Source organism: Mesocricetus auratus, unplaced genomic scaffold (genome assembly GCF_017639785.1).
Source record: "Mesocricetus auratus isolate SY011 unplaced genomic scaffold, BCM_Maur_2.0 Super-Scaffold_100022, whole genome shotgun sequence".
Classification (NCBI taxonomy): Eukaryota; Metazoa; Chordata; class Mammalia; order Rodentia; family Cricetidae; genus Mesocricetus; species Mesocricetus auratus.
Genome location: NW_024429203.1, coordinates 31,765,374 through 31,792,230, shown reverse-complemented (window position 1 = coordinate 31,792,230; position 26,857 = coordinate 31,765,374). Strand labels below are relative to the sequence as shown.

The 26,857-nt window shown below is 36.0% G+C and overlaps 1 protein-coding gene across 1 annotated transcript in view; it reads left to right on the top strand.

Annotated features, from left to right (window-relative positions):
• Nucleotides 1–26,857, top strand: part of Ddx10 (DEAD-box helicase 10) — a 152,531-nt gene that overhangs the window by 28,026 nt on the left and 97,648 nt on the right. Inside the window, exons 10-13 of the mRNA XM_005069535.4 lie at nt 4,760–4,861; nt 5,584–5,671; nt 7,923–8,011; nt 10,756–11,227. Of these exons, the coding sequence (XP_005069592.1) occupies nt 4,760–4,861; nt 5,584–5,671; nt 7,923–8,011; nt 10,756–11,227 (751 nt within the window). The remainder of the gene's footprint in view (nt 1–4,759; nt 4,862–5,583; nt 5,672–7,922; nt 8,012–10,755; nt 11,228–26,857) is intronic.

Sequence of the window (26,857 nt, the reverse complement as noted above, 5' to 3'; positions counted from 1 at the left end):
TTCAGTATATCAAGAAACGATTCAAAAAAGAAAAGTATTCCAAATTTTTAGTTTTGGAGAAGTTGGTTGAAATATAGTATAGTTGAACATGCTATGCTGAGCATTAAATTGGGTCTTGATGGTTATGGAGCTGACTTATAGGATAACATTGCAATGCTGAGTCTGAAGAGAATACTATTTTAAAGAATATTTTAATGTATATTTTTACCATAGTCATTAGCTTTTAAAGTAGAAGTCTGACCCTTCATACATAAACAACACATTCTGAATTGACTATTTCAGATGTGTAGTCAATGAAAAGGTTTGCATTTATTGTGCTTACTTTTTTCTCTGGTGGTTTCAAATGGCCATTAATGGGTTTAGAGATAATGAGAAAGCTTCGTGGGCCATGAGACTGAATAATTGAGTTGAATAAAGGCTAAATTAAAAATTGAAACTAATTAAAATCTTGTGTTAGGCTGTAATTAAAACCAGGTTGCCAGAAAGTGTTTGTTTTTGGAATTGAGCATTAATATATAAATATAAAAAAAGTGGATTTGTTAGAAACATTGCTAAAGTTGGAAAATATGGCTTTTTTTGTTGTTTTTTGTTTTTTTGTGCTTTACCAAGGAAAAATAAAGGGCAATTCAGGTGTTTATTGCCTCTATGCATTTATTGTTATAATGGATTCTTTGATCTTTAATGAATTTGTTGGATCTATAACAAAGAAAAATTTCCCTTAATCCATTTAACAAAATGATGTCCTTTTTGAGACAAGTGAGTGAAGATAGTGTTTTGGTCTGTCCTGTGGTACATTTTGCCACTTAAAAGCGATTGTCGTTAAGGCTTGCAATTTTTGGTACTCAAAAGTCTGACCTTTATTTTAAATAAAAATTTGCAGTTGAAAACACAGAAGATTTGTTTTTAGGAAGCAGGCACATGCCAGATAAGCCTTTTGTTTGTGGGTAGTAGGGAGGCTAGGATATAAGATAGGCGTTTATATGTAACTGTTTCCATTGTAGAGTGCTGAGAGAAAAAAATCATTTTAGCTGTATTCCCATTTAGTCATTTACGCCTTGTTTGTAGTTCTCAAAATTCTGAGTTAATTTAGATAATAAGCTATGATTCCACTAGGGGACAGCAGAGCCAAGCTTTTGCATTTCATATGTCTTTGGTGTGCATTTTAGCAGCAAGTATGAAGCTGTAAACTAGTTCAAATTCCTAAATTGTGAAGGGCTCATGGTTTGCAGAAAATGCTCATATTTTAAGGAATCAATGATAATTTTTAAAGACTCCTTAGCTCTTTGCAAATTGAAATAATAGAGAACAGCCAATTTCCACAAAAAATGAAGCCTAATGTGAATTTATTAGGTATGTGATAGGAACAGTATTTTCGAGTGAAATTTCCTGTTCTTAAAAATTCACTTAGCTAGGAATTTTAAAGTTCTACTGAGTATGTTTCTCCCAAGGAGGAAATTGCTTCATTATGGCTATCTACCTATGTCTCTTGGTAACTGGGCTTTAAAGGCTTAATAACTGGCAGAGTAAATCCTTTGTCTTGTAACTTGAAGCATTGAAGAGCTGGGATGACACACAGCTGGCAGAGGCACAGAGGCAAGTAAGGGTTTGATATTTCTTAGGAGTCAGCTGTTTCTCAGGCACCTCCTTCCTCCTTGTTCTCCTATGCTACTCAGTCCAGCAGGCAGTTGTCTTTTAAAATGTAATTCAAATTCTCTTCACTCCAGTTCAGTCAGTGACAGGCCTATACACTTCCCTGTTTGTTTGCTTTTCTTGTTCTGTGTCTTCCTGCTGCTTACATATGTTAGGCATGGTGTTGCTTTAGGACCTTTTATATTAGTTGTTTCTTTATTAGTTGCTTTCCCCACAGTTATCTGTATGGCTCTTTCTGTTATCCTCCGTAGGCCACTCCTTTGTACCCTTCTCTTTTCTGTATCCTTTTTATTACATTTATTATGTTAGAGTGGTTAGTTGGTTTTCTTTTTCTTCTTTCCTTTTTTCATTACTAGATTGTATTACAAAGACTTTTTTTTTCTAAATTGATGGCCAGCAAGTCCAAGAGATTCTCCTGTTTTCCTTTCTACTCAGCACTAGAGTTCTATGCATACATGGCTATACCTAGATTTTCACTGGGATGTTGGGAACTGAACTCAGGTCTTCCCTCACTCTTACTCAACAAAGCATGTGCTGCTTTTTCCTAGTTCATCATGGTGCCACCTCCTCAACTTGTCCTCTGACTTCTCTTTTGGTTTTGAGACAGAGTTTCTCTGTATAGCCCTGGCTGTCCTGGAACTCAGAGCGCTACCTGCTGTGCGGACCACCACCGCCTGTCTGTTCTCTGACTTTTAACCTATCCTCAAAGAGCAGACACAGCTGTTTTGATGTCTGTCATCTATCTAATAACTTCTGCCATCATGTATGGTTTAGTCAAATGGCTAAAGAGGAGTGTTTTAAATTCATATTTTTTTTTGGTAGTAAATGAAGATGAATAACTTGGAACCATACAATTTTGCATTTAAGCAATGAGGAAAGTATTTACAACTGTTTTTTCAGTTCTAACATATAGTTGGATAAAGGAGTATTTATATATTCATATTTCTTATGTGTATAAGAAAAATAAGCATGAAGACAAAAATATTCAAGTATTCATTGATCACTGAAATATGACCTTTTCACTTGTGAAACTTGACTGTTCTTTCTGTGTCTCTACACTTAATGTTAGACTGACTCCTGATTTTTCAAGTTCATTTAAGATGTCATCATTTCTGGACAATTTTGTTAATATCTAGGCTATTAGGTAGAATTCTCTGTCATGCTCTTGCAGCTTCCTCTATGTTACTATGGACAAAGTTTTCTGTGTAGCCCTGGCTGTCTTGGAATTCACTCTGTAGACCAGGTTGGCCTTGAACTCACAGAGATCCACCTGTCTCTGCCTCCTGAGTGCTGGGATTTATTTCTGGTTTTAAATACCAATTCATATAGGCACTCAACTTTGTTAATAGCCAGCATGATGTCTATTTTTCTCACATTTTAGCACCTGGCATATTAATAAGATTTAAAAAAATTAACAAATTATTTATAATAAGTTAGCTTAACATTTTGATATATTTTTACTCTTTTTCAGTCTGTTCATACAAGGATATATTTTTTTCTAATTATAGTGGAGTTGAGTTTTAAAATTAATATGTAAGATAAAAAGCTTTCCTTTAGTTTTCATAATAAAAGTGTACCATCTCTTAGTTAAGTTGTTAAAGCCAGTTTTTCTTTCAACATTCAATGATAAAATACTATTTTCAGACAGTGCTACAGAATCTCTTGCAGAGGCATTCAGGTAGTGCAAAACCATGCTTGTATATAGCTTTTTAAGTCATCTTTCCTGCTGTTCATTTTTGTATTCCCACTGTGGACCTTTCCTTTTTTTAGGTCCCTCTTTATTAAATCAGTTTTGTATTGTCTGGTTTCTTATACCATGACACAGCATTTTTTAGAACACCTTATGTCCCTTATCTACCTTAAAGACCTACCTGAAATTCCATCTGCTGTGTCATATTTTTGTTGTTCTGGCACTTCTGAATAGTTCTTCTCTACTTCTGACTGGTGGCGTTTGTTGCCTGTGATTGTTCTTTGGCATTCTTTGATTGTTTTCCTGAATCTTGTGCTTGTAATGTGTTTGCCGTTTCTGCTGAGTGTTACTTTGCTTCAAGACAGGGTCCTGCTTCTCTGTGTTTGGTTTATTCCTGAGTCATGGCCTCTTAGTAAGTAGTTACTTGGTTAGTTATAAACATGTGCACCTCAGATTTTATAGCATGAATGTAAAGAATGCTTTGAGATTATGTTTTCTTCTGTGTAAATAAAAAATTCCCTAAATATCCCTTTTGATTCTGTTTTGTTGCTCATGTGTACCGACTGTGATGTTAGTAAATATATTCAGGCAGCACAAACAACTTGAGTACTTTAGGAAGCTTTTGGCCTGTGTCAGCACAGATTCCTGAAGGTATGGTTATAAAATAAGACTTGGCCTTAGATGAGGGAAGAACAGTTATAAGGATTGGAGGTATTTACATAGGCCCATTTCTTAAATTGATCTGAAAAGTTTTATTTTAAAGGTATTAATAAAGTCTGTAGGAAGATTGATTTATATATTTTGGTTTTCTCAGACAGAGTTTTAACTGTATAGCTCAATCTTACCTTGAATCTGCAGCTATTCTTCTGCCTGCTCCTGTATCCAGAAATTGCAGGCATATGTATGTCAGTATAATATGTCAGTGTTCCCAACAAACTGATTTCTTCAGTGTATTTGGTTGCCATGTTTAATAAGTAATTTTGTCGTAACACTCCTGTGGTTTAGGTGGAAACAGTCTCTTTGATATATTTGTATGAACCTATTTAAAAGTATTTCCTTTGGAGTTGGGCCTATTGTTGCGCAGCATGGGTTCCATACAAAAGCAAAGACATCCTGGCCTACAATATGGAGATCCCTGTCTCAAAAGATGAATTCTGTTTAGTTGCTTATTTATTGTTTTTACATGCTACCTCTACTTTTGAGGTACAGCCTTAAAGACAATGGGACTTATAGCAGGCGATTGGAATTTGATATAAGGCAACTAGAGTCCTACTTTTCTGACATCATAGAAAATTAAAAGTGGGTATTTCTAGCATTTACTAATTAAGAGAACTTGATTTCATGTCATCTACTCATTTTACTGTCAAAATGTAGAATGAAGATTGTCTTGATGCATTTAAAACATTTTGTTTTGCTTAGATACAAAGAGGATGGAGAAGCTTTATTAATTTTACTACCCTCAGAAGAACAAGGCATGGTGCAGCAGCTTCTCCAGAAGAAAGTGCCTGTGAAGGAGATCAAGTAAGAGCTAGTTGTTCCTGTGCTGCTGTTAGGAGTGAGAACATGACATCACTGCGCTTATTGCCTACACTTGCCTCCTTCTTCCTCATAATCTAGTCCACCATCTGGCTTCTGATTTAGAGGGGAGAAAAAGACTTTTAAAAAGTCGTATGTAGCTTTGTATGTTCTGAAAAATTTAATAATAAAGGAAAACCAGCTTCATCTACACTTACTGTTCCCTGTTGCTATGCTAGCATTGGAATAATGTCATAAGTTTCAAGTTAGAAAAACAAGTGAAGTCTATTGTGAAATGTAGACCCTTTCATTCTTTGCTATAGCATAGTTGAGCAAAACTTACTGTTTCTGATGTATCTAATTTTTAAATAGGTAAAAATTTCTATATCTTTATTACTCGAAATTTATTTTATATATTTGATTTAAAGCAGGATCATTTGTAAAAGTGACATTGAAATTTATTTCATTATGTCCTATGAGAATCTTGTAGCTTTATAGAATAAGAAGTAGCCAATGGTAATAATGGTATTAATGTAGATAACTTCTCTTACTCAAATCTACTGTCTTTTCATTTTCTTCTTCCTGTTTTATTCTCGGTCAATAGATGAGAAGTAATGTTAACACTTAAAGTCAAATTGAGGGGGAATAAGAAAATGCTATGTATTATTCATGATTTTGAAATTAAGATTGCTTTTTAGTTTAACTGTTATTTATTTTTTATTAAAAAGAATCAATCCAGAAAAACTTATTGATGTTCAGAAAAAATTAGAATCGTTTTTAGCCCAAGACCAAGATTTAAAAGAAAGAGCTCAAAGGGTAAGTTACCTATGAATTCAGGATTTGTTTTGGAATGCATTTATATAATTAAATTATATATCATCAGTTTCTGCTATTACTATGTTGCATGGCTATAGCTGAAAGGTTTAAGCAATGGAATTTTTACATAGATGGCTTCTTAATTTAAAAAAGTGTTTCTTAAAATTTACTTGTGTATAATTTTGTTAGAGATACAGGGGAAAGTCCAAGATGATTTTTAGGTTTGAAGCAGCCTGGTGTCTAGTATGCTTGATAAACTTAACTTCTTATTTTTTTAATGAAATTGTTATATGTTCTGATTGCATTTTCTGATAGATTAGCATTGTCTTGTATTAAGCTAAATTTCTAGTTGGCATAGATTTTTGCAAATTATCTTCAATAATGAAATTTGAATCTGTTAATACAGCTTAATTTTTTATTGTTTTTCTGGACTAAAAGAGTCTTAGTAAGAAATTTCCTACACAGACATTTTATTTATGATGTACATCTGACATTTTGAAATGTGTGTACATTCTGGAATGGCCAAGTCAGACTAATCAATCTTCAGATCAGTTATTTGTGAGGAGAAATATTAGAAATTAAAAGCCACATAATGCTGAAAATGCTGGTGGTGTGATGTACTACATGACTAGCAGGTTGTTTAGGAATAGAAAATGCTGAAAAGATGTAATTTCAATGATTTGAGAATATAGGAAATGAGCCTTCTAGAAGAAAAACTAGATTAGTACACTGAAGTAAATGATGTGACTTATTGGTGTCATGCATGGCTTAGTAAAATGACTGTGTTCAGAGTGCCATCAGGCCATCTGGTTTCAGAAAAGTGACTTTCTAGCTTTTGATTAATCTGAATGGAACAAAACCTATAAGCATGTGGTATTATTTCTTGTGGATGATTGGAGGGGAAAATACCTTTGAATCAGCACCATTCATTGTCAATACCTTTGGAGCCAGAAAATGAAAGTTTGTGGGGACATTAGTTGGGTAGAAAAGATTGATGTAAATGTAGAAATGCACAAGAAAATGTAAAGTTTAAGAAATATGGACAGAAGGATTAAATACCCCTTTAAAAATTATATATGTGTACTGTATGCATTCTTGTGTGTGCATGTGGCATTTGCATGTATAGGTGTGATTACCTGTGTGTGGAGGCTAGAGGTCAATTATGGGTGTCTTCAATCATTCTCTACCTTATTTTTTTTGGGACAATGTTTTTTATTATACCTGGAGCTATGCATCTGGCTAGACTTAGACTAGCTGGGCTGCATGTTGCAGGGACCCTTCTGTTACTGGCTTCCCATTGCTGGAGTTATAGGCACATTCTGCATGCCCAGACTTTCAATGTGGATGCTGGGCATTCAGACTTGAGTTCTTAAACTTTTGTGGTCAGTACTTTACAAACTGTCATTAAAGTAAAAATGCTTGCTTAGATCTATTTTAGTATTTATTTATTTTTATAAACTGATAGGATCAGGATGACATAATTTTGTTTAAAAAATGGAAGTAAAAATTTCTAGAATTATGGTAAATTATTTGAAATTATAATAAAAAAGGGAAAACGACCTTTCTGTCAAAATGTGGCTCATTTATAGTGAAATTTTAGTTTGTTGAAAAAAATTATCTTTTGACTATTACAGTAATATTACCAACGAAAAGCATTTATTTGCATTTACAATATTTCAGAAGATATTCTGGGTGTTCCATTTGAATTTCTTATTGTTTTAACACTTAGTAGAAGGTACTGTTATAAATTTGATAGATTAAATTGCAGTTTAGGAAAATGATGACGTTTGCTTAGCTAAAAGAATATGTAATCAGTACAGATACTCCATCTGTATTATTCTATTGCCTGTGTTGTCCCATTGCACTTGACTATAATTAAGCGGTACTAATATTCAGTAGCTTTTTGGGAAGTTGAGGAATTGTCTCCTTTGAGGTAAGATTTCATATAGCCCTGCCTGGACTTGAATTTCCAGTGTCTGCTTCTATCTCTGAAGTGTTGGAATTATGGGCAGTGTACCACCATGCCCAGCTAAGGTGATATTTTGTATTATGTTGGACTGATGGAATAAAATGCAAAATCTTTTCTCATATTACAGTTGTAGAAGTTTATTTTTCTGGGTATGTAAAATACAGTTTTGTTGCTCTGTTTTGTTTCTTTTTTCACTACTGCTGACTATCTCTTAGTTTTCTAATTTAGTTCAGCTTAGTATTTATCTTGTATTGCATTGTAATTAAACTTTTGTTTTTACAGTGTTTTGTCTCCTACATACGTTCAGTATATCTTATGAAGGATAAAGAAGTATTTAATGTGAGCAAGTTACCTATTACTGAATATGCACTGTAAGTATTGATAACATAGCTGTAATAAAGCCAGAGCCCCTAGTGTTTCGTCTAAGAGTCCTAGTTTAGACCATTTCTGCTTTACCTCAGAACAAACCATTGGAAATTTGCCGAGAAGTATATTAAATTAATTATTGGAAATTAACTGGCATTTTAGTTCTTATTGTCAGGAGGCCCTTATTTGTAAGTTTTGTTTATTTTTTTCAGTCTTTTCCTCTTATGGACACTCTTATGCAGTTACTGTTGTAAGATGTTGCAAGATTTAGTGACTCAGGTTGCCAAACGTATGGAATGACTAACTGGTTTTGTTTGAGTAGTTGTGAGATTATAAAAACAAAGATAATCTTTTCACCTATAAAGAAGAGTTAGCTCTCTTTGAGGAAGCCCTATCCATGGGAAATGCATTGATCAGATCTTTAGAAGTACCCTTGAACTTCATTACTTTAATGTCTATCTTAGGTTTCCATGTTTATTTTTAAATTGAGTTTAACAGAGAAAATTTTAAAAAAGTTTTTATTTGAGGATTTCATGCATGATACTATTTGTATCCTTTTGACTTCCCCCTCATAATAAAAATTTCAACCTGGGTAAGATGCTGTTTTCTATTCTGTCTTAGATTGTATGTTTAATATAACATAATCTGTCAGTTGTACTGTTTTAAAACCCTTTTGTTAGATAGCAGTGTAAGACAGTGTTACATAATATTACTGTTTTAGTAATGGGTGGAAACCCATGTGCCATGGAAAACATGCTTTTGTTTCCTTATGTTTATTTACTAGTTCCTAGTTTCATTATTTTTAATATGGTCCAAAGATTAGGATTTTTAGCTACTTTTGTATTTTATGTGAAGTTCACTTGTGTTTCTTTGGCTGCTGCAGCTGGAATGTTCACAAATGATGGGCATAGGTTTTGAATACTGTAGGGGCATAGTTAGAAGCTGTTTTGTTACATCAAACTAATAAATGCCATGTTTGTTGTTGAAGACTTACTTTTGGTGATGTTTATAGAAGGCAAATAATTATGTTAAGTCTAAGATATCAGTATAGTTTAACTGTGTTTTTATTTTATATTGATATTAAGATATATACTTTTCTTGAGGTGTAGGATATCCTCTAGAAGCCTATGATAGCTAAAGCAATTGCTATGCTATGTCTATAAGATACAAGGTTAAAAAATGTGCTAGAGAAAAACTTTGAGTGACCTATATATATATATACATATATATATGTCATTATATTCAATGATAGAATTATATATGTATGTATACTCTTTTTTCTTCTAAAAATTTATTTTTCATTTTTCATAGCAAACCCAGTTCCCTCTCTCCCCCCTCTCCTCCCTCCCACCCTTTCCACTCCCATCTACTCCTCAGGGGGTCAGGCCCTCCTTGGGGAGTCAACAAAGTCTGACATACCCAGTTGGGGCAGGACCAAGTATATACATACTCTTGGTCTTCAAGGAATTCAGGTTTTTAGTTCTTGAAAACCATGTCATTGTACTGTATTATGAGAAGTCCTCTGGTATATATAAACTCATTGTCCTAACCCTTCATATCATGACAGTGGTAATGGCAGAAATGACTGCCACAGTTGCCTCTTTATTACTTTCACTGTATTGTATCTGTTTATTAACTTTATATAATAACTCTCTTAGGTAGGCATTCCCAATCATTCCATTTTGCAGATAAGAAAACTGTCTAGAGGGGAATATTCTTGAGATTATGCAGCTAGTAAATGGTAGAGCTGTACATTTTGAACCTTAGCAGTTCTATTGTGCTTTTCAAAATGACCTTTTCAGTTTCCATAGTGAATTATATAGGTGAAAAAAACCAGTGGATAAAGTTGGCATTTATTTATTTATTTGGAGGCTTTGTCTCACTATGGAACCTTGGCAGACCTGGAGCTGTCCTCTAACTCACAGAGAGCTGCCTATCTTAGCCTCTCAAGTGCTGGGATTAAAGAGTAAAGAGGTGTGCCACCATGCCTGGCTTAACCTTTGCTTTTTTAAAAGTTGTATTTCTATCCACCAGTGGGAATTTAGTAAAAATTGTTAGCTTTGATCCTGGAAGGAAACACTCAAAATCTTACTCTTAGGTAAAAAACAAACAAAATAAAATAAACCAACCCCACCTCCCCAAAACACCCAAAATCCAAACAAACAAACAAAAAACCTTAAAACAAAATTGAAACAAAACCCCAAGATTTCCCTCCTTTAGCTTTTTTAAAAAGAAAAATTATTTTTGTAGCATTGATTATACCATATTCTTTTTTCAGAAGTGGGATTTGAGGTAGGAATGATGGTATGTATTCTGCTCTATTTTTTGTGAATAACTGTTTCCTCATTTCTCAGCTATACCTTTTATAGTTTATGTAGTAGCTTATGTTTTGCAAAGTATTTCTATACAGTTAATTGAGACTTCATAGCACTTGTGAGGTAGACCTGGCAGGTGTTATTATGTGTTGTGAGGAAGTTGAGAGTTTGCTTGGAAATTGGGTCTAGTACATGAACGGTGACCACTTTATTTCTATTTTACATACCATATCAACTATGTTGAAGCAGTGGTAGCTGTCTAAAACTTTGGCTTTATTTTGGATCATTTAATCCGTCAGAATTGATGTGTCTTAGAGGAATGTTTAAAAAAAAGTCATGGAAATAGATCTGTGCTGTGGAGAAACTTCCATTAACACAACAAACATACCATCACTATAATGAGATAATTACCTTCGTTCTTTCCATTTCTGAAGGTCTCTTGGTCTTGCTGTGGCCCCACGGGTAAGGTTTCTTCAGAAAATGGAGAAGCAGCCTACCAAAGGATTGGTAAGGAATCAAGTCACTGAAGCAATCCAGCCCAGGGATCCCTCCCTCACCAATGATGAGGTAGAAGAATTTCGAGCTTATTTCAGTGAGAAAATGTCCATTCTTCACAAAAGTGGAAAAAGAATAGAAGAGACAGAGGACCACGTGGTCAGTGGTGATAGTGAAGAACAGGACGAAGACACAGAAGATGAAGAAACGGAAGAGCAGCTGGGAAAAGCAAGAACACCTCACACTGAATCTGTTGCCAACATTGAGGAGGCCCAGAAGGAGGCCAAGGAAGTTCCTTTGCAGTTCTTAGACAGAGATGATGATGATGAAGATGGGCCTGATGCTGATTTCCTCACAGTGAAACGGCGTGATGTGTTTGGGTTGGATCTTAAAGAGAATGAAGCATTGTCGGTAAGTTTCATCCAAATGGAGTCTTCTCGTCTTTTTACTTTGTGCTAATTGTCGTCTTAGGAAACTCATGAAAAGTAACAACTAAGAGAAGGTTGGAGTAAGTGTCTTTGTTGTGTACGATTCTGGTTTTTCTTCATATTTAAATACATTCTCATATATTTCCTAACTTCAAAATTCAAGAGGTTGTCAGCCGCAATCTTTTTGAATGGTTTTCTAATGCTGTTTTGAAAGTAGCTGTAGTAATGATTGTGGCATGAAGGGGGCAGTGTCGTTTATTGTTATGATGTGAGAATCCCTTATTATGAGTCTTTTAACATCCAGTTTCTTGATGGACTACCTTATTGTAAAGAGTAATTGCAATTACACATACTTTAAAAAAATTACTAGTTTTCTTCATACACGAGTCCATTTTATTTTGATCAGATTCACTCAATTGCCTCATGTCAATACATGTGTAATTATGGCCTCTCGTATGTATGTATGTATGTATGTATGTATGTATGTGTATATGTATGTTTACCATCTCTGTCTATATAATCTACTCCCCCCCATATATAAAACCTACCATGTCAATTTAGTGTTGCCTGGATGCTTGTGGGTATAGAACTGTCTCTATAGCAAAGACAGTCTACGGGGGGCCCTACCACTGAAATAAGCCTTTTCTCTCCAAGCAGTTGTTAGCTGTTAGTATTTACTCTTTCTGAGTATGAAATGAATTCATTTATTTAAAGACTGTTAATTTTATGCATGTGTGTCTGCATCTGCATCTCATGCATGCAGTACTTGTGGAAGTCAGGAGAACTTAGAACTGGAGCCAGGGGTGGTTGTTAGCCATTAGGTGGTTGCTGGGAACTGAACTTTGGTCCTCTGAGATGGCAACAAATGTTCTTAGCTACTGAGCCTTTCCTCTATCCTCATGAAATTTATCTGTCTATTTAATTATTTTTATTTCATGTGCACTGGTATTTTAACCTGCATATATGACTGTATCAAGATGTCAGATCCCTTGGAACTGGAGTTAAGATGGTTGTGAGTTGCCATTGAGCCCCGGGTCCTCTGGAAGAGCAGCCAGTGCTCTTAATCACTGAGCCATCTCCCCAGCCCATTAAATTTATTTTTAATGAGATACTTGCTTTTGATAACCAAGTTAGTATCTTAAGTAGAAATTTCCCATTATTTTTGGTGATCTTCTGAAAGAATTATGTGAAATATTTAGCCTGATTCTTATTTATCAATAAAGTATTTATAAAAATCACTAGTTACACCAAGTACCTCATTTTGCATTAGGAAACTTTGGGAAGTGGCAGATAGGCTTATTGAGTCCTGACTTACTGAGAGGGATGCTTTATAAAAAGCATGTCATTTCCTGAACTGTCCTGTGAAGTAGGTACTTTTATATAGGTTAGAGAAAATCTGGAGCAAAATCCTGTACTGACCTATTCTGCTTTATTTAAGCTATTTAAATTTTATGACTCCTTTAAATGAGTAAGTGAAATAAGGATAAGACATTGGATTTAATTCTAATCTATTAAGTCAGTGTGATGATTGATGTTGATTGCTTGACTGGGATGAGAGTCATCCAAAAGATTTGTATAGCATACTGTCTGTAAAGCACCTTTCTTTTTTTTTAATTTATTTTTATATTAGAAACAAGGTTGCTTCACATGTCAATCCCAGGTCCCTCTCCCTGTCCCTCCCCTCCTTCCACGCCCTCCCACCAACCTCCCCCCCCATTCCCTCCCCCAATCCCCACTCCTTTTCCAAGGGAGGTTGAGGCCCTCCATGGGGGGGTGTCCATAGTCCGTCATTTCACCTTTCTACAAAGGTAAATTTATGTAGCAGATACATAGTAAAAAAAAAAATCACTTAGTAAGTACATTTTAGCTTGAAAAAAGATTTTTTTGTTTTGTTTTGCGAGACAGGGTTTCTCTGTATTGTTTTGGAGGCTGTCCTGGAACTCATTCTGTAGACCAGGATGGCCTCGAACTCACACAGATCCGCCTGCCTCTGCCTCCAGAGTGCTGGGATTAAAGGCGTGCGCCACCAACGCCCAGCTTGAAAGAAGATTTTAATCATTGTCACAATCCAGCATAAAGCAGTTCATCACTAAAACATTGCTTCATTCCCTTTGTAATAAGCTACTTTATTCCATTCTCAACCACTGATCTGACTTTTGCTCTGGTAGTTTTGCAGTTTTCAGAATGATGTATAGGTAGAACTGTAGAGTTTGTAGTATTGTGTGTTTTGTGATTTTGTGCTTGTGTACTTACTTTTACTATATTCATCTGTAGCTTGTTCCTTTTAATTGTTGAGTTCCGTTTCATAGTATGAGGATTCACAAGGTTTTTGTCAGTAGGCATTGCTCTCCACAATTTTTGGTTATGACAAAAGCTATGTGTACCCTTTCCATTTCTCTGGCATGAATGCAAACTAGTGGGGTAGATAAACATCACGATGTAAGGCAAGTAAGTATGTTTTTATTTGAGGGAATCTCTACAGTTATTTATCAAATGGGCTCATTTGAACATTGACGAGTCTTTAAAACTCATAATATTGCTTGTTTTTAAACTGTATATATTTAGCTACATAGTCGAGTCTATTAAAGTTTTTATGGTATTTTCCTGCTGATGACTAATGGTGAACATCCTATCACCTTATATTTGCTGTCTATATATCTTGCTTGGTAAAATGTCTATTTTTTGCTGTTAAAAATTGTATTACTTTGAGTTGTTTTTGTATTCTAGATCCGTATCCCTCATTAGATGTGTTTTGCTAATATTTTCTTTCAGTTATATCTTACAAAGAGCAGAATATTAAGTTTTGAAGTGTTTATTATCTTTTGTAATTTATAAATATCATGTCTAGTTAGTTTGTGGTCAATATAAGGTTATGAAAATGTAACTATTTTCTTTCAGAACTCTTAGGAATTTAGCATTTTATTTAGAACTAAAATTTATGTCAACTTAATTTTTGTGAATGATTATAAGTCAGGGGTCAAATTTAACTCTTTTGTGGAAAAGATGATGCTTTTTTTCCCATTGGATTACCTTGATTCCTTGTTGAAAGTCAGTTGACAGACACGCTGTGTGTATGTGCTCGCGTGCGTGCGTGCGTGAGTGCGTGTGCGTGTGTGTGTGTGTGTGTGTGTGTGGTGTTGTGATTGTTGTTTTATCTGCGGTGCTTGTGTTTTCACTAATGACATCTGTCATGGTTACAGTAGCTTTATAGTAAATCTTTTTTTTTTTTTTTTTGGTTTTTACGAGACAGGGTTTCTCTGTATTGTTTTGGAGGCTGTCGGTCCAGCCCAGCCTTGAACTCACAGAGATCCGCCTGCCTCTGCCTCCCGAGTGCTGGGATTAAAGGCGTGCACCACCACCGCCTGGCTATAGTAAATCTTAAATCAAATTGCTTTCTGTTTTCCAATTTGGTATCTTTTTCTCCACTATAAATGTTAGCTGTTTTGGTACTATTGCATTTTCATAGGCTTTAAATTTAGTTATTTGATTTGTACACAAAACCTACTGGTGTCTTCATTAATACTGCATTGAAGTTTTAAATTTGTTTGGAGCCAATTGATACTTGAATACTGAGTCTTTTGATTCTATGAATATGATAATCTTTACTTTTTTAAGGTCTCCTTTACTATCTGTAGTTTATCTTTTCTTCCTTCCCCATGCTTCCCTTTTATTAATTAACCCTATTTTAATGCAGACAGTACAGAGGCATCTGAATTTTTTTTTCTTTATGAAGAGAGATGTTTGTAAGTTTTTAGGAGTGTTAAGACCCTCCTCTACTTGGAGGCTCACAATTAAGCCTGCTGTACTTTTTGGTATGTTGCTGGACAGTTGTTCCCTAGTTTTGATATGGGATATTTGTATACTGTGAAGATAAAAATCTGAATGAATAGTAGCTAGGCAGGAGAGACTAAGTGGGACTTGGGGACAGAGAGGGAAAGTTGGAAGAATGAATCTAGGTATGTGGGAGACACCATTAGGACGTAGACCAATCAGGACATGGGAACAGAGGAAAGGTAACCAAACCACATGATAGAAGGTAGATTAGTAGAAACAGGTTAATTAAGTTAGAAAAAAAGCCTATGCGAAGGCCAAGCATTCATAATTAATAAACGTCTTCTGTCAGGGACCTCCGCCATAATCCAGCCCTAGCAGCATCACGTCCTCATAGAGAAGATGTGACTCTAGACCACCCTGCCGCCTCTTCTGACATGAAGCAAATTCCAAGAAACAGGCCTGTGGCTTATCTGTCAGTTAAAGATTAGCTTAATTGGAAAACTACAAAGTCCGTCAGAAGATAGGCCTGAGCAATAGACAGTAAATTGTAAAGATAGGATCAGACCCTGCTGTCAGGTTACCAGGCAACACAGGATGTTCTATCCCTCCTACTGACTTCTTGCCCTGCCAGCTTCCTTGCAGCTGCAGTATACCCCCCATTCTCTCCCCTCCTCACTTCCCGCCTATGGCCCTTTATAAACCCCCTTGGAAAGAATAAAGATTGTCGACTTGATCAGAATCCTGTCTTGTTGTCTGTTCCTTGTCTCTCTTGTCCCCCATCTCTCTCTCCTAGGTGTCCCCAGTCCCATGTTGATTGTCCCGCTGGTCTGGACAGTCTCCATGTCATTATTTGCAGGCCAGTAGTTCCAATGAGAAAGTACTGTTACATTTGGTGCCCTGCATGGGGCTTGTAAACCCACATAGGGCCTGTGAAAACTAAAATAAAAGCTCTGAGGACTTGAATGGGGTTTATGAGCAGCAGGCGCTCTGCTACTCAGTGACAGGAGACTAGATAGGAGCATCTACTGGAGCTGGGGCAGATAGACAGGCTCCAGACCGGCCCAGGCATGAGTCTCCACTCTTACTGACATGAAGGGGATGGAGTCAGCCACCAGGCCTTGTGCTAAGTTGCAAGGGCCTAGCTGTTGCTTAGCAGTTTAAGGTTTAGCTCACATGGTCAGAGAAGGCTGCAGATGCACAATAAGTCAGGTCCAGACTGAGAAAACCTCTAAACACATATTGCATGCTTAAAAACTGTGATTAGATGATAAAGAAAGAAAAGAAAATGGGTATAGGCAGCTGTAGAAAATACATAGTTTAAAAATACTGAAGTCTTTAAAGAGAGAGTAAAGTAATATAAAAGGAAAAAGCCACATAAGGATGGGAACACACACAGGGTATCTCGTCCCTATATGATGGCTTTGTTGGCTTTAAATTTTAAAGGCTAATTTTGTTTATCATTTATGAGTTAATGAACATTTAATAGTTTTAATACATTTGGTATTTATAAATAGTACTGTTGGAAGTATACTGATACATGCTTTTAGGTGGGTATTCATATTTATTGTTGGAAGTACTCACTTAGGAGTGCTGAGTCCAGTCAGTGTTTGTTATATGCTTAAGACTTGAGTTGTTCGATTGCTTTCCAAAGTGGTTGCACTCAGCAGTGTATGATGGCTCCCGTTCTTCCATATCCTCATGTCACTGGCCATTGTGTACCATCATGGTTATTACTGTTTTAGTGTGTGTGAACTATTGTCTCATTGTGGGTTTCTTTATTACTTTAATTTTAAATAGCTTGCTTCACATGTCAATCCCAGTTCCCTCTCCCTCCCCGCCTCCTGCATCCCCCCACCATCCCCCCCCCCAGCCTCCCACCCAATCCCCACTTCCTTCCACATAGGGGATATCCAGAGTCTGTCATTTTGCTCAGGGCAGGGTCCAGGCACTCCCTTAAGAGTCCAGGCTGAGAGAGCATCCCTCTTTGTGTTATGAACACAACGATGTCTGTTTGTATGCCAGAGATAAACACTGATCTACTACCCAGGACTCCATAGGTTTCCCAGGTCTCCTCACTGACTCTCTCACTCAGGGGGTCTGGATAATTCCCATGTTGGCCTCCCAACTGTCAGTCTGGGGTCCATGAGCTCTCCCTTGTTCAGATCAGCTGTCTCTGCTCGTTTCGCCAGCTCATTCTTTGCCAATTTGCTCATCATTCCTCTCTCAATGTCACTGGGTTCCAAGGGATCAGTTCAGTGTTTAACTGTGGGTGTTTGCCTCTGCTTCCATCAGTCACTGGATGAAGGTTCTAGGATGGCATATAGTGTAGATGTCAAGTTCATTATCAGGGATGGTCTCTCCACTATTGCTTAGCTTGCCAGTTGGTGTCATCCCTTTAGAGCACTAGAGGTCTTACTGGTGCCAGATCTCTCTTCTAACCTATGACTCCCTCTATTATGGTATTTTTCATTATGTTCTCCCCCTATTCTACCCCCCACTCAACCTTCCTGTTCCCCCATGACCTACTCTCTCTTCTGCTTTTCCCCCCTCTCTTCTTCCCAGCTCCCACTCCCCCTCTCCTATTTCTCGCCGTGTTCCCAATCTGTTCAGGAGATCTTGCCTCATTCCTCTTCTCTGGGGGTTTAAGGCTAGGCTCACAACCAAAAATATAAGAGTTTTTTGTTGTTGTTGTTGTTTTTGATTTTGGTCTTTCATGTGCATTGAGGCCTTTGGCCTTTGTTTATAGTTTAGTTGATGATACAGAGCATAAATATTAAAGGAATACTTGTTCGCTTGTATATGGTAAGTATTTGGGTGGAGAGGGTCAATGAAGACAGGAATTGAGTCTTAGAATAGGACTTTGCTAATAATTGTAGTTAATAAGGACTTTTAAGCAAGGAAATATCATGGACAAGGAAAGACTTGAGGATGGAAATGTCTTGTTATGACTGGAAACTAGGTTGATTGTGAATATACATATAAGAGAGTTAAGTTGGACTTGGTTGTGCTAGAGGTTCCAGTGTATCAGTTTCAGCTTGACAGGTAGATAGGAGTCACTTAGCTTTTTTTGTTTAATGTGATTTTATATATTAAGTAATTTAAGGAGGGTCAGTCTAGTCCATGTGTAAATAATTAATAACAGATGGGTTCCTTATTTTGTACAAACCGGTCATTTTATAGTATTTCATATATTTCTCTATTAGCTAGAAAGATGAATTGAACTTTAACTGAATTGGCCAGAGTACAGTGATTACTGAGACCTACATCTAGTATGTTTTAGAGGAATTTTGACATGGTTACTAATTTCCCGTTTCTCAGGTGAATCAGGGTGATAGTAAGGAATGTAAGAAACAAGGCAAAGAAATGCTGTTTGTAGATTGAGGATTTTGGAAACAAAATGTTTTGTGGCCTCTTCTTGAGTATTGCTTTTTAATTTCTGTGGAGCTTGTTTACCTACTAATATCTCTGATCCAACCCCATTCTTCATTCTTTTTATTCCTACTATTTTTTCCCTTATTCTGTCCTTTGGGTTGTTAAATCAGCACCCAATATATTTTCTCAATTGTATTCCTCAACATAGCTATCAAAATAATTTTAGACATTTAGTCAGTACTGTAATAAACTTCCTTTTGCTTAATATAATATAATCTTCAAGTTACTGATTTGTGGAATTGTTTCAGCTGATACCACGCTTATCAGCTTCCTATGACTTCTGGTCTGTTCTGGGCATATGGAGTACTGTATACTGTATATACTGTATTTCCCAGAATAATAAACATACACATGCAAAGTAAGATTGAAGAAACATTTACACAGTAGCTTTGGATATGGTGGAATAAGCTTCTAAAAATTGAACCTCTTGCAGATAGGGTAGAATTTTGGACAAAATGAAAAACTTTAGAATGAGCAAAAGTAATCAGGTTTTAAAGGGCAAACAAAATTTTGAAGTAAGAGGGCTGGAGTGCTGGAGTGCTGGCTCAGCAGTTAAGAGCACCGTCTTCTCTTCCAGAGGATCCTTAATTCCATTCCCGGTGTCCACATGCTGGCTCATAACTGTCTGTAACCCCAGTTCCAGGGATCTTATGGCCTGGGGCACTGTGTAGCACATGCATGCAGGAAAAACACCCATACACATGAAATAAAAAAAAAAAAGTGTTTCCAGAAAGGGCTATGTAGCATAGGGAAGGGTAGATTTCCTGTGTTACTATCTTAGTCCTGAGAATGATCTTCATGAAAGACAAACTCCTGTAGAAGTTTGAATTTTTTTCTTAATTTAAAAATTTGTTTTAGAATTTACTTAATTTTCTTTTTTTGGTTGCTTTGAGGAAAGGGTCAGTGAACAAGGTTGCTAGAGAATGAGTCAGACTTCTGGAAGAGCCACAGACAGTGGAAAGCTCCAAGATCATGATGAAAAATTTTAATTTTGCTTTGTCAGCAAATGATAGAGAAGCTGATTAAAAAATCATAAGACATATAATGGTATTGACTGTCAACTACTTTGGCCTAATTGGTGTTGGAGAACACCATAACTTGTACTAAAGAATGTTTATTTCTTGGTTTGTATGATATATTTCTAATGTACTGTATACTTAGTCATATACTTGATCTTATTAAAAAAGTGAAGGAGTGATATACTGGGTCGTTAAATATTTCAAAACATTTTAATGGGTTGACTGTATGAACAGTGTGTACTCCAACTGCAGTTGAATTAAAATAGAAATCAATAGGACCTGTTCAGAAACAGAATATTGGGGAATTGTGGCTGTTTAAGGTTTTAAAACAGTACCATTGTTAATTATCTGTTTTTGGCTCCTCAGCTACTATATTAACAAAGGTGACCATTGTTTAATACTAATGAAGTACCTAATAAAAATTAGAATGGGTTCCATATGGATTATTTAAATTAATGTCTAGTTATTTTGAAGGCTAGAATAGTGCTTACAGTAAAGATTATCATTATGCACTGTATATCAAATACTGATTTGCTATACTTGTGTGAGTTTTTCCGAGGAGATATGAGCAAGCATTTATTCACCCCAGATAGGGGTGTTTAATGTGATTTTATATGTTAAGTAATTTAAGGTGGGTCAGTCTAGTTTTTGGTGAGCCAGTGAGCTTACTGGGTTTCCTTACAGGAGGATGGTTGACTCCATGTATCTGAATCAATGAACAGTCAGTCTCACCCCAACATAGGTGACAATCTTCCATGAGCTGCATAGATTGAGCCCTCCTTGAGGTTAACCTTCTACCTTTGATATTCTAGCACCTCCAGAGACAGCATACAGCTGAACAGAAATTACACATAGCTGGGGTATGGGAAGAGAGCAGCTGTAATCTCAGGTGAGGTGATAGTGATCTTTCCCACTCTCCTATGAGAGAGGTCTGGGCAACCACAGCTGCTTTGATTAAGATGTTAATGGTTGGACTATGTTCCAGCAGTGTCACTATTACTGACAGGAGTCCCTAAAGGAATGGAGCATTGCTATCGTATTTAATTCACAAGCTTTAGTTTACTGACAAGACTGTATTTTATCAGGTAAAAATTTAAAGTTTTTTTGGCAGTTAAAGGTCATAGACTGACACTTTTATTCTTCAAAAAGTGAAGATCTAAGTTTCCTATTAAATATTTTGTGGAATTGCTTGACCTTATCTCCTTATACTTCCTGGAGGTACCACTGCTGAAGGTTGGCTCTGTAAATGTCAGTATATACAGCACATGCAACATAAAGTAAGTTCAATGGATCATATTTAATGTGTATTTTGCTGAAAGTTTACACAGAACTTGTCAGCTCTTCATTTACTACAGTGGACAATTCTATAAATACTCTATAAAATGATTTCTGTCTTGGACTTGCAATTTCTTTTTAAAAGACTGATTAGAGTCTAGTTATGATTGAAGCTAACATTTTCAAAATCTGGATCAAGTACAGCTGTTTCTTTGAAAGTTGTAGTTGATAAGAAGCCATATTTAGATTTTGTTATGAAGGAGACATTTGGGGTGTCATTTATTGTTTTCTTTGGGAAACAGTCAGAAAAGCTAATCTCAAAGATCTTTTGTTTCAGTATTTTTAGCAATAAATGATACTATAGTAGCTTGTTTCATCTTTTGTTTTGGCAGGTGTGGTCAAACTGAAAGTCATAGAGTAGCTTACATTATACTTACATTAAAGGTTTACTTTCCAAACGTATTAATACAAAACCTATGGCGGATGTGAATCCCAAGTTTTCTATTACTTTGCTAAAATATATTGAGATAGCTAGGTAGGTAAAGGTGCTTGCCACTCAGCTCCATGACTTGAGTTTGATCCCCAAGACCCTTGTGAAGGAAGAAGAGAATGGATTTCTGAAAGTTGTCCTGTGACTTTTCACATGTGTGTCCTGGCACATGCATCACACTCATAATGGGTAAAAAATGTAATAAAATACCTATTTTAAATTAAAGTTTTTAAAAAGATTTATTATTTTATAGTATTTTTGTTCCCATGTACTGCAGGAGAAAGCTTCTCTGATGACTAAGGCACTAATCTATGAGCATAGCAGAATGTCATTAGGAATCGTTTTATTGCTACATTCCTTTAGCAGAACGGTAGTATTTGGTTTCCTCCTAGGTACCTGGGCTACCTAGTTTCAGGTTCTTTGTCACCCAAGCAGTGTTGGGGAGATGGGCTCCATCTCATGCAGTGGCTCGTAAATCTAATCAGATATTGTTTGGTTAGGCAAGCAAGCTTTATCATTCTGTTGCACCAGTGTATCTTATATGCAGGTCATCATTGTAGATCGAAGGATTTGTAGTTAGCATTTATCTTTCTCCTTTGGTAGCCTGCACAGTACCTTCAGTACCATAAACACTAGTTTGTACGGGTGAAGGCTTTATGTAGGCACCAGCTTGACTTCTTCATGAGTTTTGTAGGTGCTGTCTTCAGCACTAGGGCTTTACCATCAGTTTATGAAGACCAGCCAATAGCATTGGCAACAGCCTGGGCTGTTTAGAGGTTCCCGTAGGGGCCCTTTTGACCAACAACTTGATTAAATGTAACCCATTCTCAAAACTGGAGGCTTCATTTGTTGACAAGAGATGTCCAGTTTGGGCTTGGTCTCCCTGTTACTTTTATTCCATTTAGATCACCTTTACATATGTATATATTTTAGGAATCTTCTACTGAATTAGGTTTCCATATTTTACCTGTCCTTTCCCCAGCCCCTCTTCCTGCCACAAACTATCTCTCTCTCTCTCTCTCTCTCTCTCTCTCTCTCTCTCTCTCTCTCTCTCTCTCTCTCTCTCTCTCTCTCTCTCTCTCTATCTATCTATCTATCTGCACTTATTTATGAGCCAGTTGAGCTTGTAGATATTTGTGAGTAATTTTATTCTTTGTCCGTTATGACTTTTCAGGTCATTACATGGAAAAGGTTTTTGTTTTTGTTTTTTGTTTTTTGGGTTTTTTTTGAGACAGTATAGGGGAATAGTTAATGTTGACTCAGGAGTAAAATGTAAAGAGTTTAAATCTTAACTATGTATAAACTATGAATTCTGAGAAATATTTCTTAGGTTGGAAAGAGGGGCTAGTGTTAGCACTAGCTCAAAGGATTGACAAACAAATATTGCCTGTTTTCATTCTAGGTTGTTTTTCTTTTATTCTGAAGTGAAGAAAAACTTTTCCTAGGCCATTGGAAGTTGACTCTTTAATGCTTAACTACTGGCTATACTCATTTTCTTTTTAGTGTTCCTATAGTTTTCTGCTTTAAAGATGTTGTTCAAGCAATAGGATTGCTAATTTACAGCAAATTTTATTGAATGTGTTTTGTGTTAGCTGATTTAAGAAGAAATATATTGACAGCAATAATTCTACCAGGGATTGCTTATTAGAATGTTCATGGACTGCTGGATAGTGGTTATATGTATACCAGGGCGCATATGGTCTTAAATACATATATATGTCAAGCTCACTGAGGTTACAGTGTATTCAACTGTATTCATCAGATTACAACCATAATGAACTCTTACATTAATAGTTGTGAGAATGAGAGCCGGGCGGTGGTGGCGCACGCCTTTAATCCCAGCACTCGGGAGGCAGAGGCAGGCGGATCTCTGTGAGTTCGAGGCTGGGCTGGACCGACAGCCTCCAAAACAATACAGAGAAACCCTGTCTCGTAAAAAACAAACAAACAAACAAACAAAAAAAACCAAAAAAAAAAAAAAAAAAGAGAATGAATTCATGGACTATGTTAGAGATAATTTTAAATTGAGCCTGTGCCTTTACTGGGTACTTTGTTTCAGTGTTGTTTATTTAGTTTTTTCTATGTAGCTAAATATGTCTGTTGGTTTAATATATAGACTTTACTTGATCTTTGTAGTCATGGTACTAAATTTGTAAATTTGTTCCTGTAACATCTTTATAGGTCTGCTAGTCTAGTAGTGCACTGTCAATACCTTTTTTCAGTATCAGGGTGGCTTCCTTTAAAGGCCCCATCAGTGCAGCCTAGCTAATATTCTCGTGTTGTAGAGTATTTATCAAGACATTCTTTCTCTAAGGATTCTGATGCCTGCTAGGTTTTTGTTGCTAACTTAATGTGATTGTGTTTTAGTAAGTCACAGTCAGCACCTGTTTTGTCTTAGTTGAAAGATGACTAAGTTGTCATTTATTTGGTAGAATGGTCTCTCTTGTATTTCCTCACACATTAACGATCTCTCTTGATAGAGGAAAGTTTTGAACAAATAAAGTAAATGTAGAACAAATACTGATTGTAGCCTGGGTCTATGCTAAAGTTTTCTATGAGGTAGTTCTTCACATGATACGGACAGAGAAGGCAGCTGAGGAAGGTGCCATGTTATGGGAGGGGTATGGCCTTTTGAAGCCTGTAGTCTGTGTTGATCTCAGGTAAATTTCAGCTTTCTAATTATAGCACATGTCTATCTTGTCTTTCTCTCTACAACGAATTCCTCGGCCACCTTCATTTCTATCCTTGCCTGTTTTCCTATCTATTTAAAAGATGTTTAATCTCTTAAGTGACCAAGTGAGCCCTTCAAGGGTTTTTGTCTAAAGTGTATTTAGTTTTTTTCAATACCAACCTTTACAGTTTGTCTTGTCTTGGGGCTGGAGAGATGGTATAGCAGTTAAGAGTGTTTCTTGCTTTCCTAGAGGCCCTGAGTTCAGTTCACAGTATTCATGTCAGATTGTTCTAGCATCCAGGGGCTCTAGTGAGTACCTCTGGCCTCTGTGGTTCTCTCTCTCTCTCTCTCTCTCTCTCTCTCTCTCTCTCTCTCTCTCTCTCTCTCTCTCTCTCTCTCTCTCTCTCTCTCTCTCTCTCTGCCCCTCCCTCCCCCCTCTCTCTCAGCAGACATAGCAGATGCACACACACATAAAACAAAACAAAATTTAGCTGCCTTAATAATGAAGTTTCTCTTTATCATCTTGTGCTTCTGTTTAGATTTGACCAAATTCATTAATTCTACTTCCAGAATTATTTGTCCCCTTAAAAACTGTTATTCTCCCTAACTCTAATTTCTTTGTTCTTGATACTCCTTATCGTACGAAACCATTATTTTAAAAGAAAAATTAGTCAATGTATAATTGCATGTTTATAGGGTATAATTTAATATTTCAATACATATTTAATATACATGTATGTTAGACCTGTAGTAAACTAGGGTAGTTATATTTTATCACCTGATGATTTCTCTAACCCTAATTTATTTACTTTCTGGCCCTTATAATTAGTTATTCTCCATTTGTTTCATGGCTTTTTCCTGATCATCTATTAGCTTCAGCTTCTTCCTGTTTTCTATCTTCTCTGTTGTATATATAATTCTTCAGCAATCAGTACATGTAGTTACTTTGTGTTTTTGCCTTTCTACCCCTTCTACCTGTCAAGGTTCAAACTAGGTTTAATTTGGCTGTCCAACTTCCCTATTTTATTCCTGGGCATCTTAGCTGTGCCCCTCACTGTTACTGCTGCTTTTTAAACCATGGTGATAGCATAAAATTGTTTTCATTATTTATTAACCCATCATCCTTGTTTACCTTATTCTTATGATTGCTAGGAGGAAACTTATACATGTAACACCAAACTAGATGCTTGGTGGTAAGTGATGGATAACATTGTAAACTGACATATAGTGCAAATTCAGGTCAGAGGGTATTCAAGATCTGTATATGTTTAAGATTTTATGTTATTAATTTATAAGTGATTTAAAATACCACAAGTAAGTTTATATTAAATATTGAAGTAAATGTAAATAAAGCTTTTGGTTTCAAAAAATATTAGGATGGGGAAAGTGCAGTAATAGGAGCGTTTTTGTTTTCTGTAGTACACTATTACAAATAGTGACATAAGGAAATATGAACTTATTATTTCACTTTTTTCCTAGGTTAGAAGTATTAAATAAAATTCACTTGGCTAAAAGCAAAGGATCAGCAGCACTGAACTTCTCTCTGTGGGAAGGGGGAGAGCCATTGCCTTGCCCTTTTCAGGCACCAGAGGCTATCTGTGCTGGCCTGTTTCACAGGCAGGCCCAGAGGCTCACGTTCCGGATTATGTTAAACTCCATCAAGTAAACAATTAACATTAACCATCACAGAACTCTAAGCTTTATTTTAGCCATTGCCATATATTTTCTCTTTAATGGGCAGAGCCATTCACTAAAATTTGTTGAAAAATTATCAGGAGTAGAAAGTTGAATAAACACAGCAATTGATTCACTAAGCATGTGTTGTTATACTTGTAACTATGCAACAAATCCTAATTTTTATGCCTACTAGTTGCCACAGTATGTACTTAATTAAACAAATAGTACAAATGCAAAGTATGAAGTGAAACATTTTTAGATGTTTCCCATTTCATTTTACTATTGCATATGATACGTTCTCAAAGAATTGGGTTAGTTTTTTGCATTCTCTTTTCATAATTAGGGGATGGTCTGAGCAGCTATCAAAGAGTGAGCCAGTGGTTCTCTTTTCAACATTATTGAGTACTAAAAGCAGGGATGCTTTTGCAGAAGACTGTTTTAAATCTGTTACAAAAATAGCTGTTTTGTATACACCTTTTCTTTCTTTTGGAGAACAGTGGTCTGGAGGCAACCATTCTTTCTTTGTGTGGTCTGAGACAGTTTGTTTTGCTTGGTGGTAACCATTAGAACTGAAATAATATTTTTGTTCCTCTGATTTTAATCTTTCTAAATGGCTATTAATGCCAACTTTAAAAATGTTTTGGGTACAAAATATCTTGTAAACTTCTAGCTTGATGAGCCTATCTATCCATTGTTACGCTGCTCTCAGTGATTTGTTTCTGATGAGAGCTCCTTGTTAGATGGAATACTTGGAAAAACTGTGAACCATGAATTATCAAGATAAGGATTGTAGAGAAAGGACCAAGCATAAATTCAGACTTCTTGTCTTTGTGAAGCATTTCAGTAGCTCTGGTAGTGTTCCTGCTCCAACTTACATAATTTTGACTTCTGCCTTTTGGGGTAGAAATAAAATGGAGGAAGCAGTGTTACAAAAGAATAAAATATTGATACCAAGGAGATCTATACATGCAGATTCCCTGCAACATGTATTTGGTTAAAGTGTAATGTAGAAACCATAATAAATGTACTATGAATAGGAAATAAAGTTAATACATCATTAAGTAAATGTATATGACATTTCAGCAATAATATATTAAAAATCAAAAGTTTGAGTTTGTACTTTTCATTAAAAGTAAGCAGTATTGATATGTATTATTCATTGGTACTTTTGAATTCCCTTTCTGGCAGTTGGATTAAAATAACAGTCCTTTTGAATTGAACTTGCTGTTCTTGATTTTCTTAAGTTATTAAAAAAATGAAGGTCTACATATATTA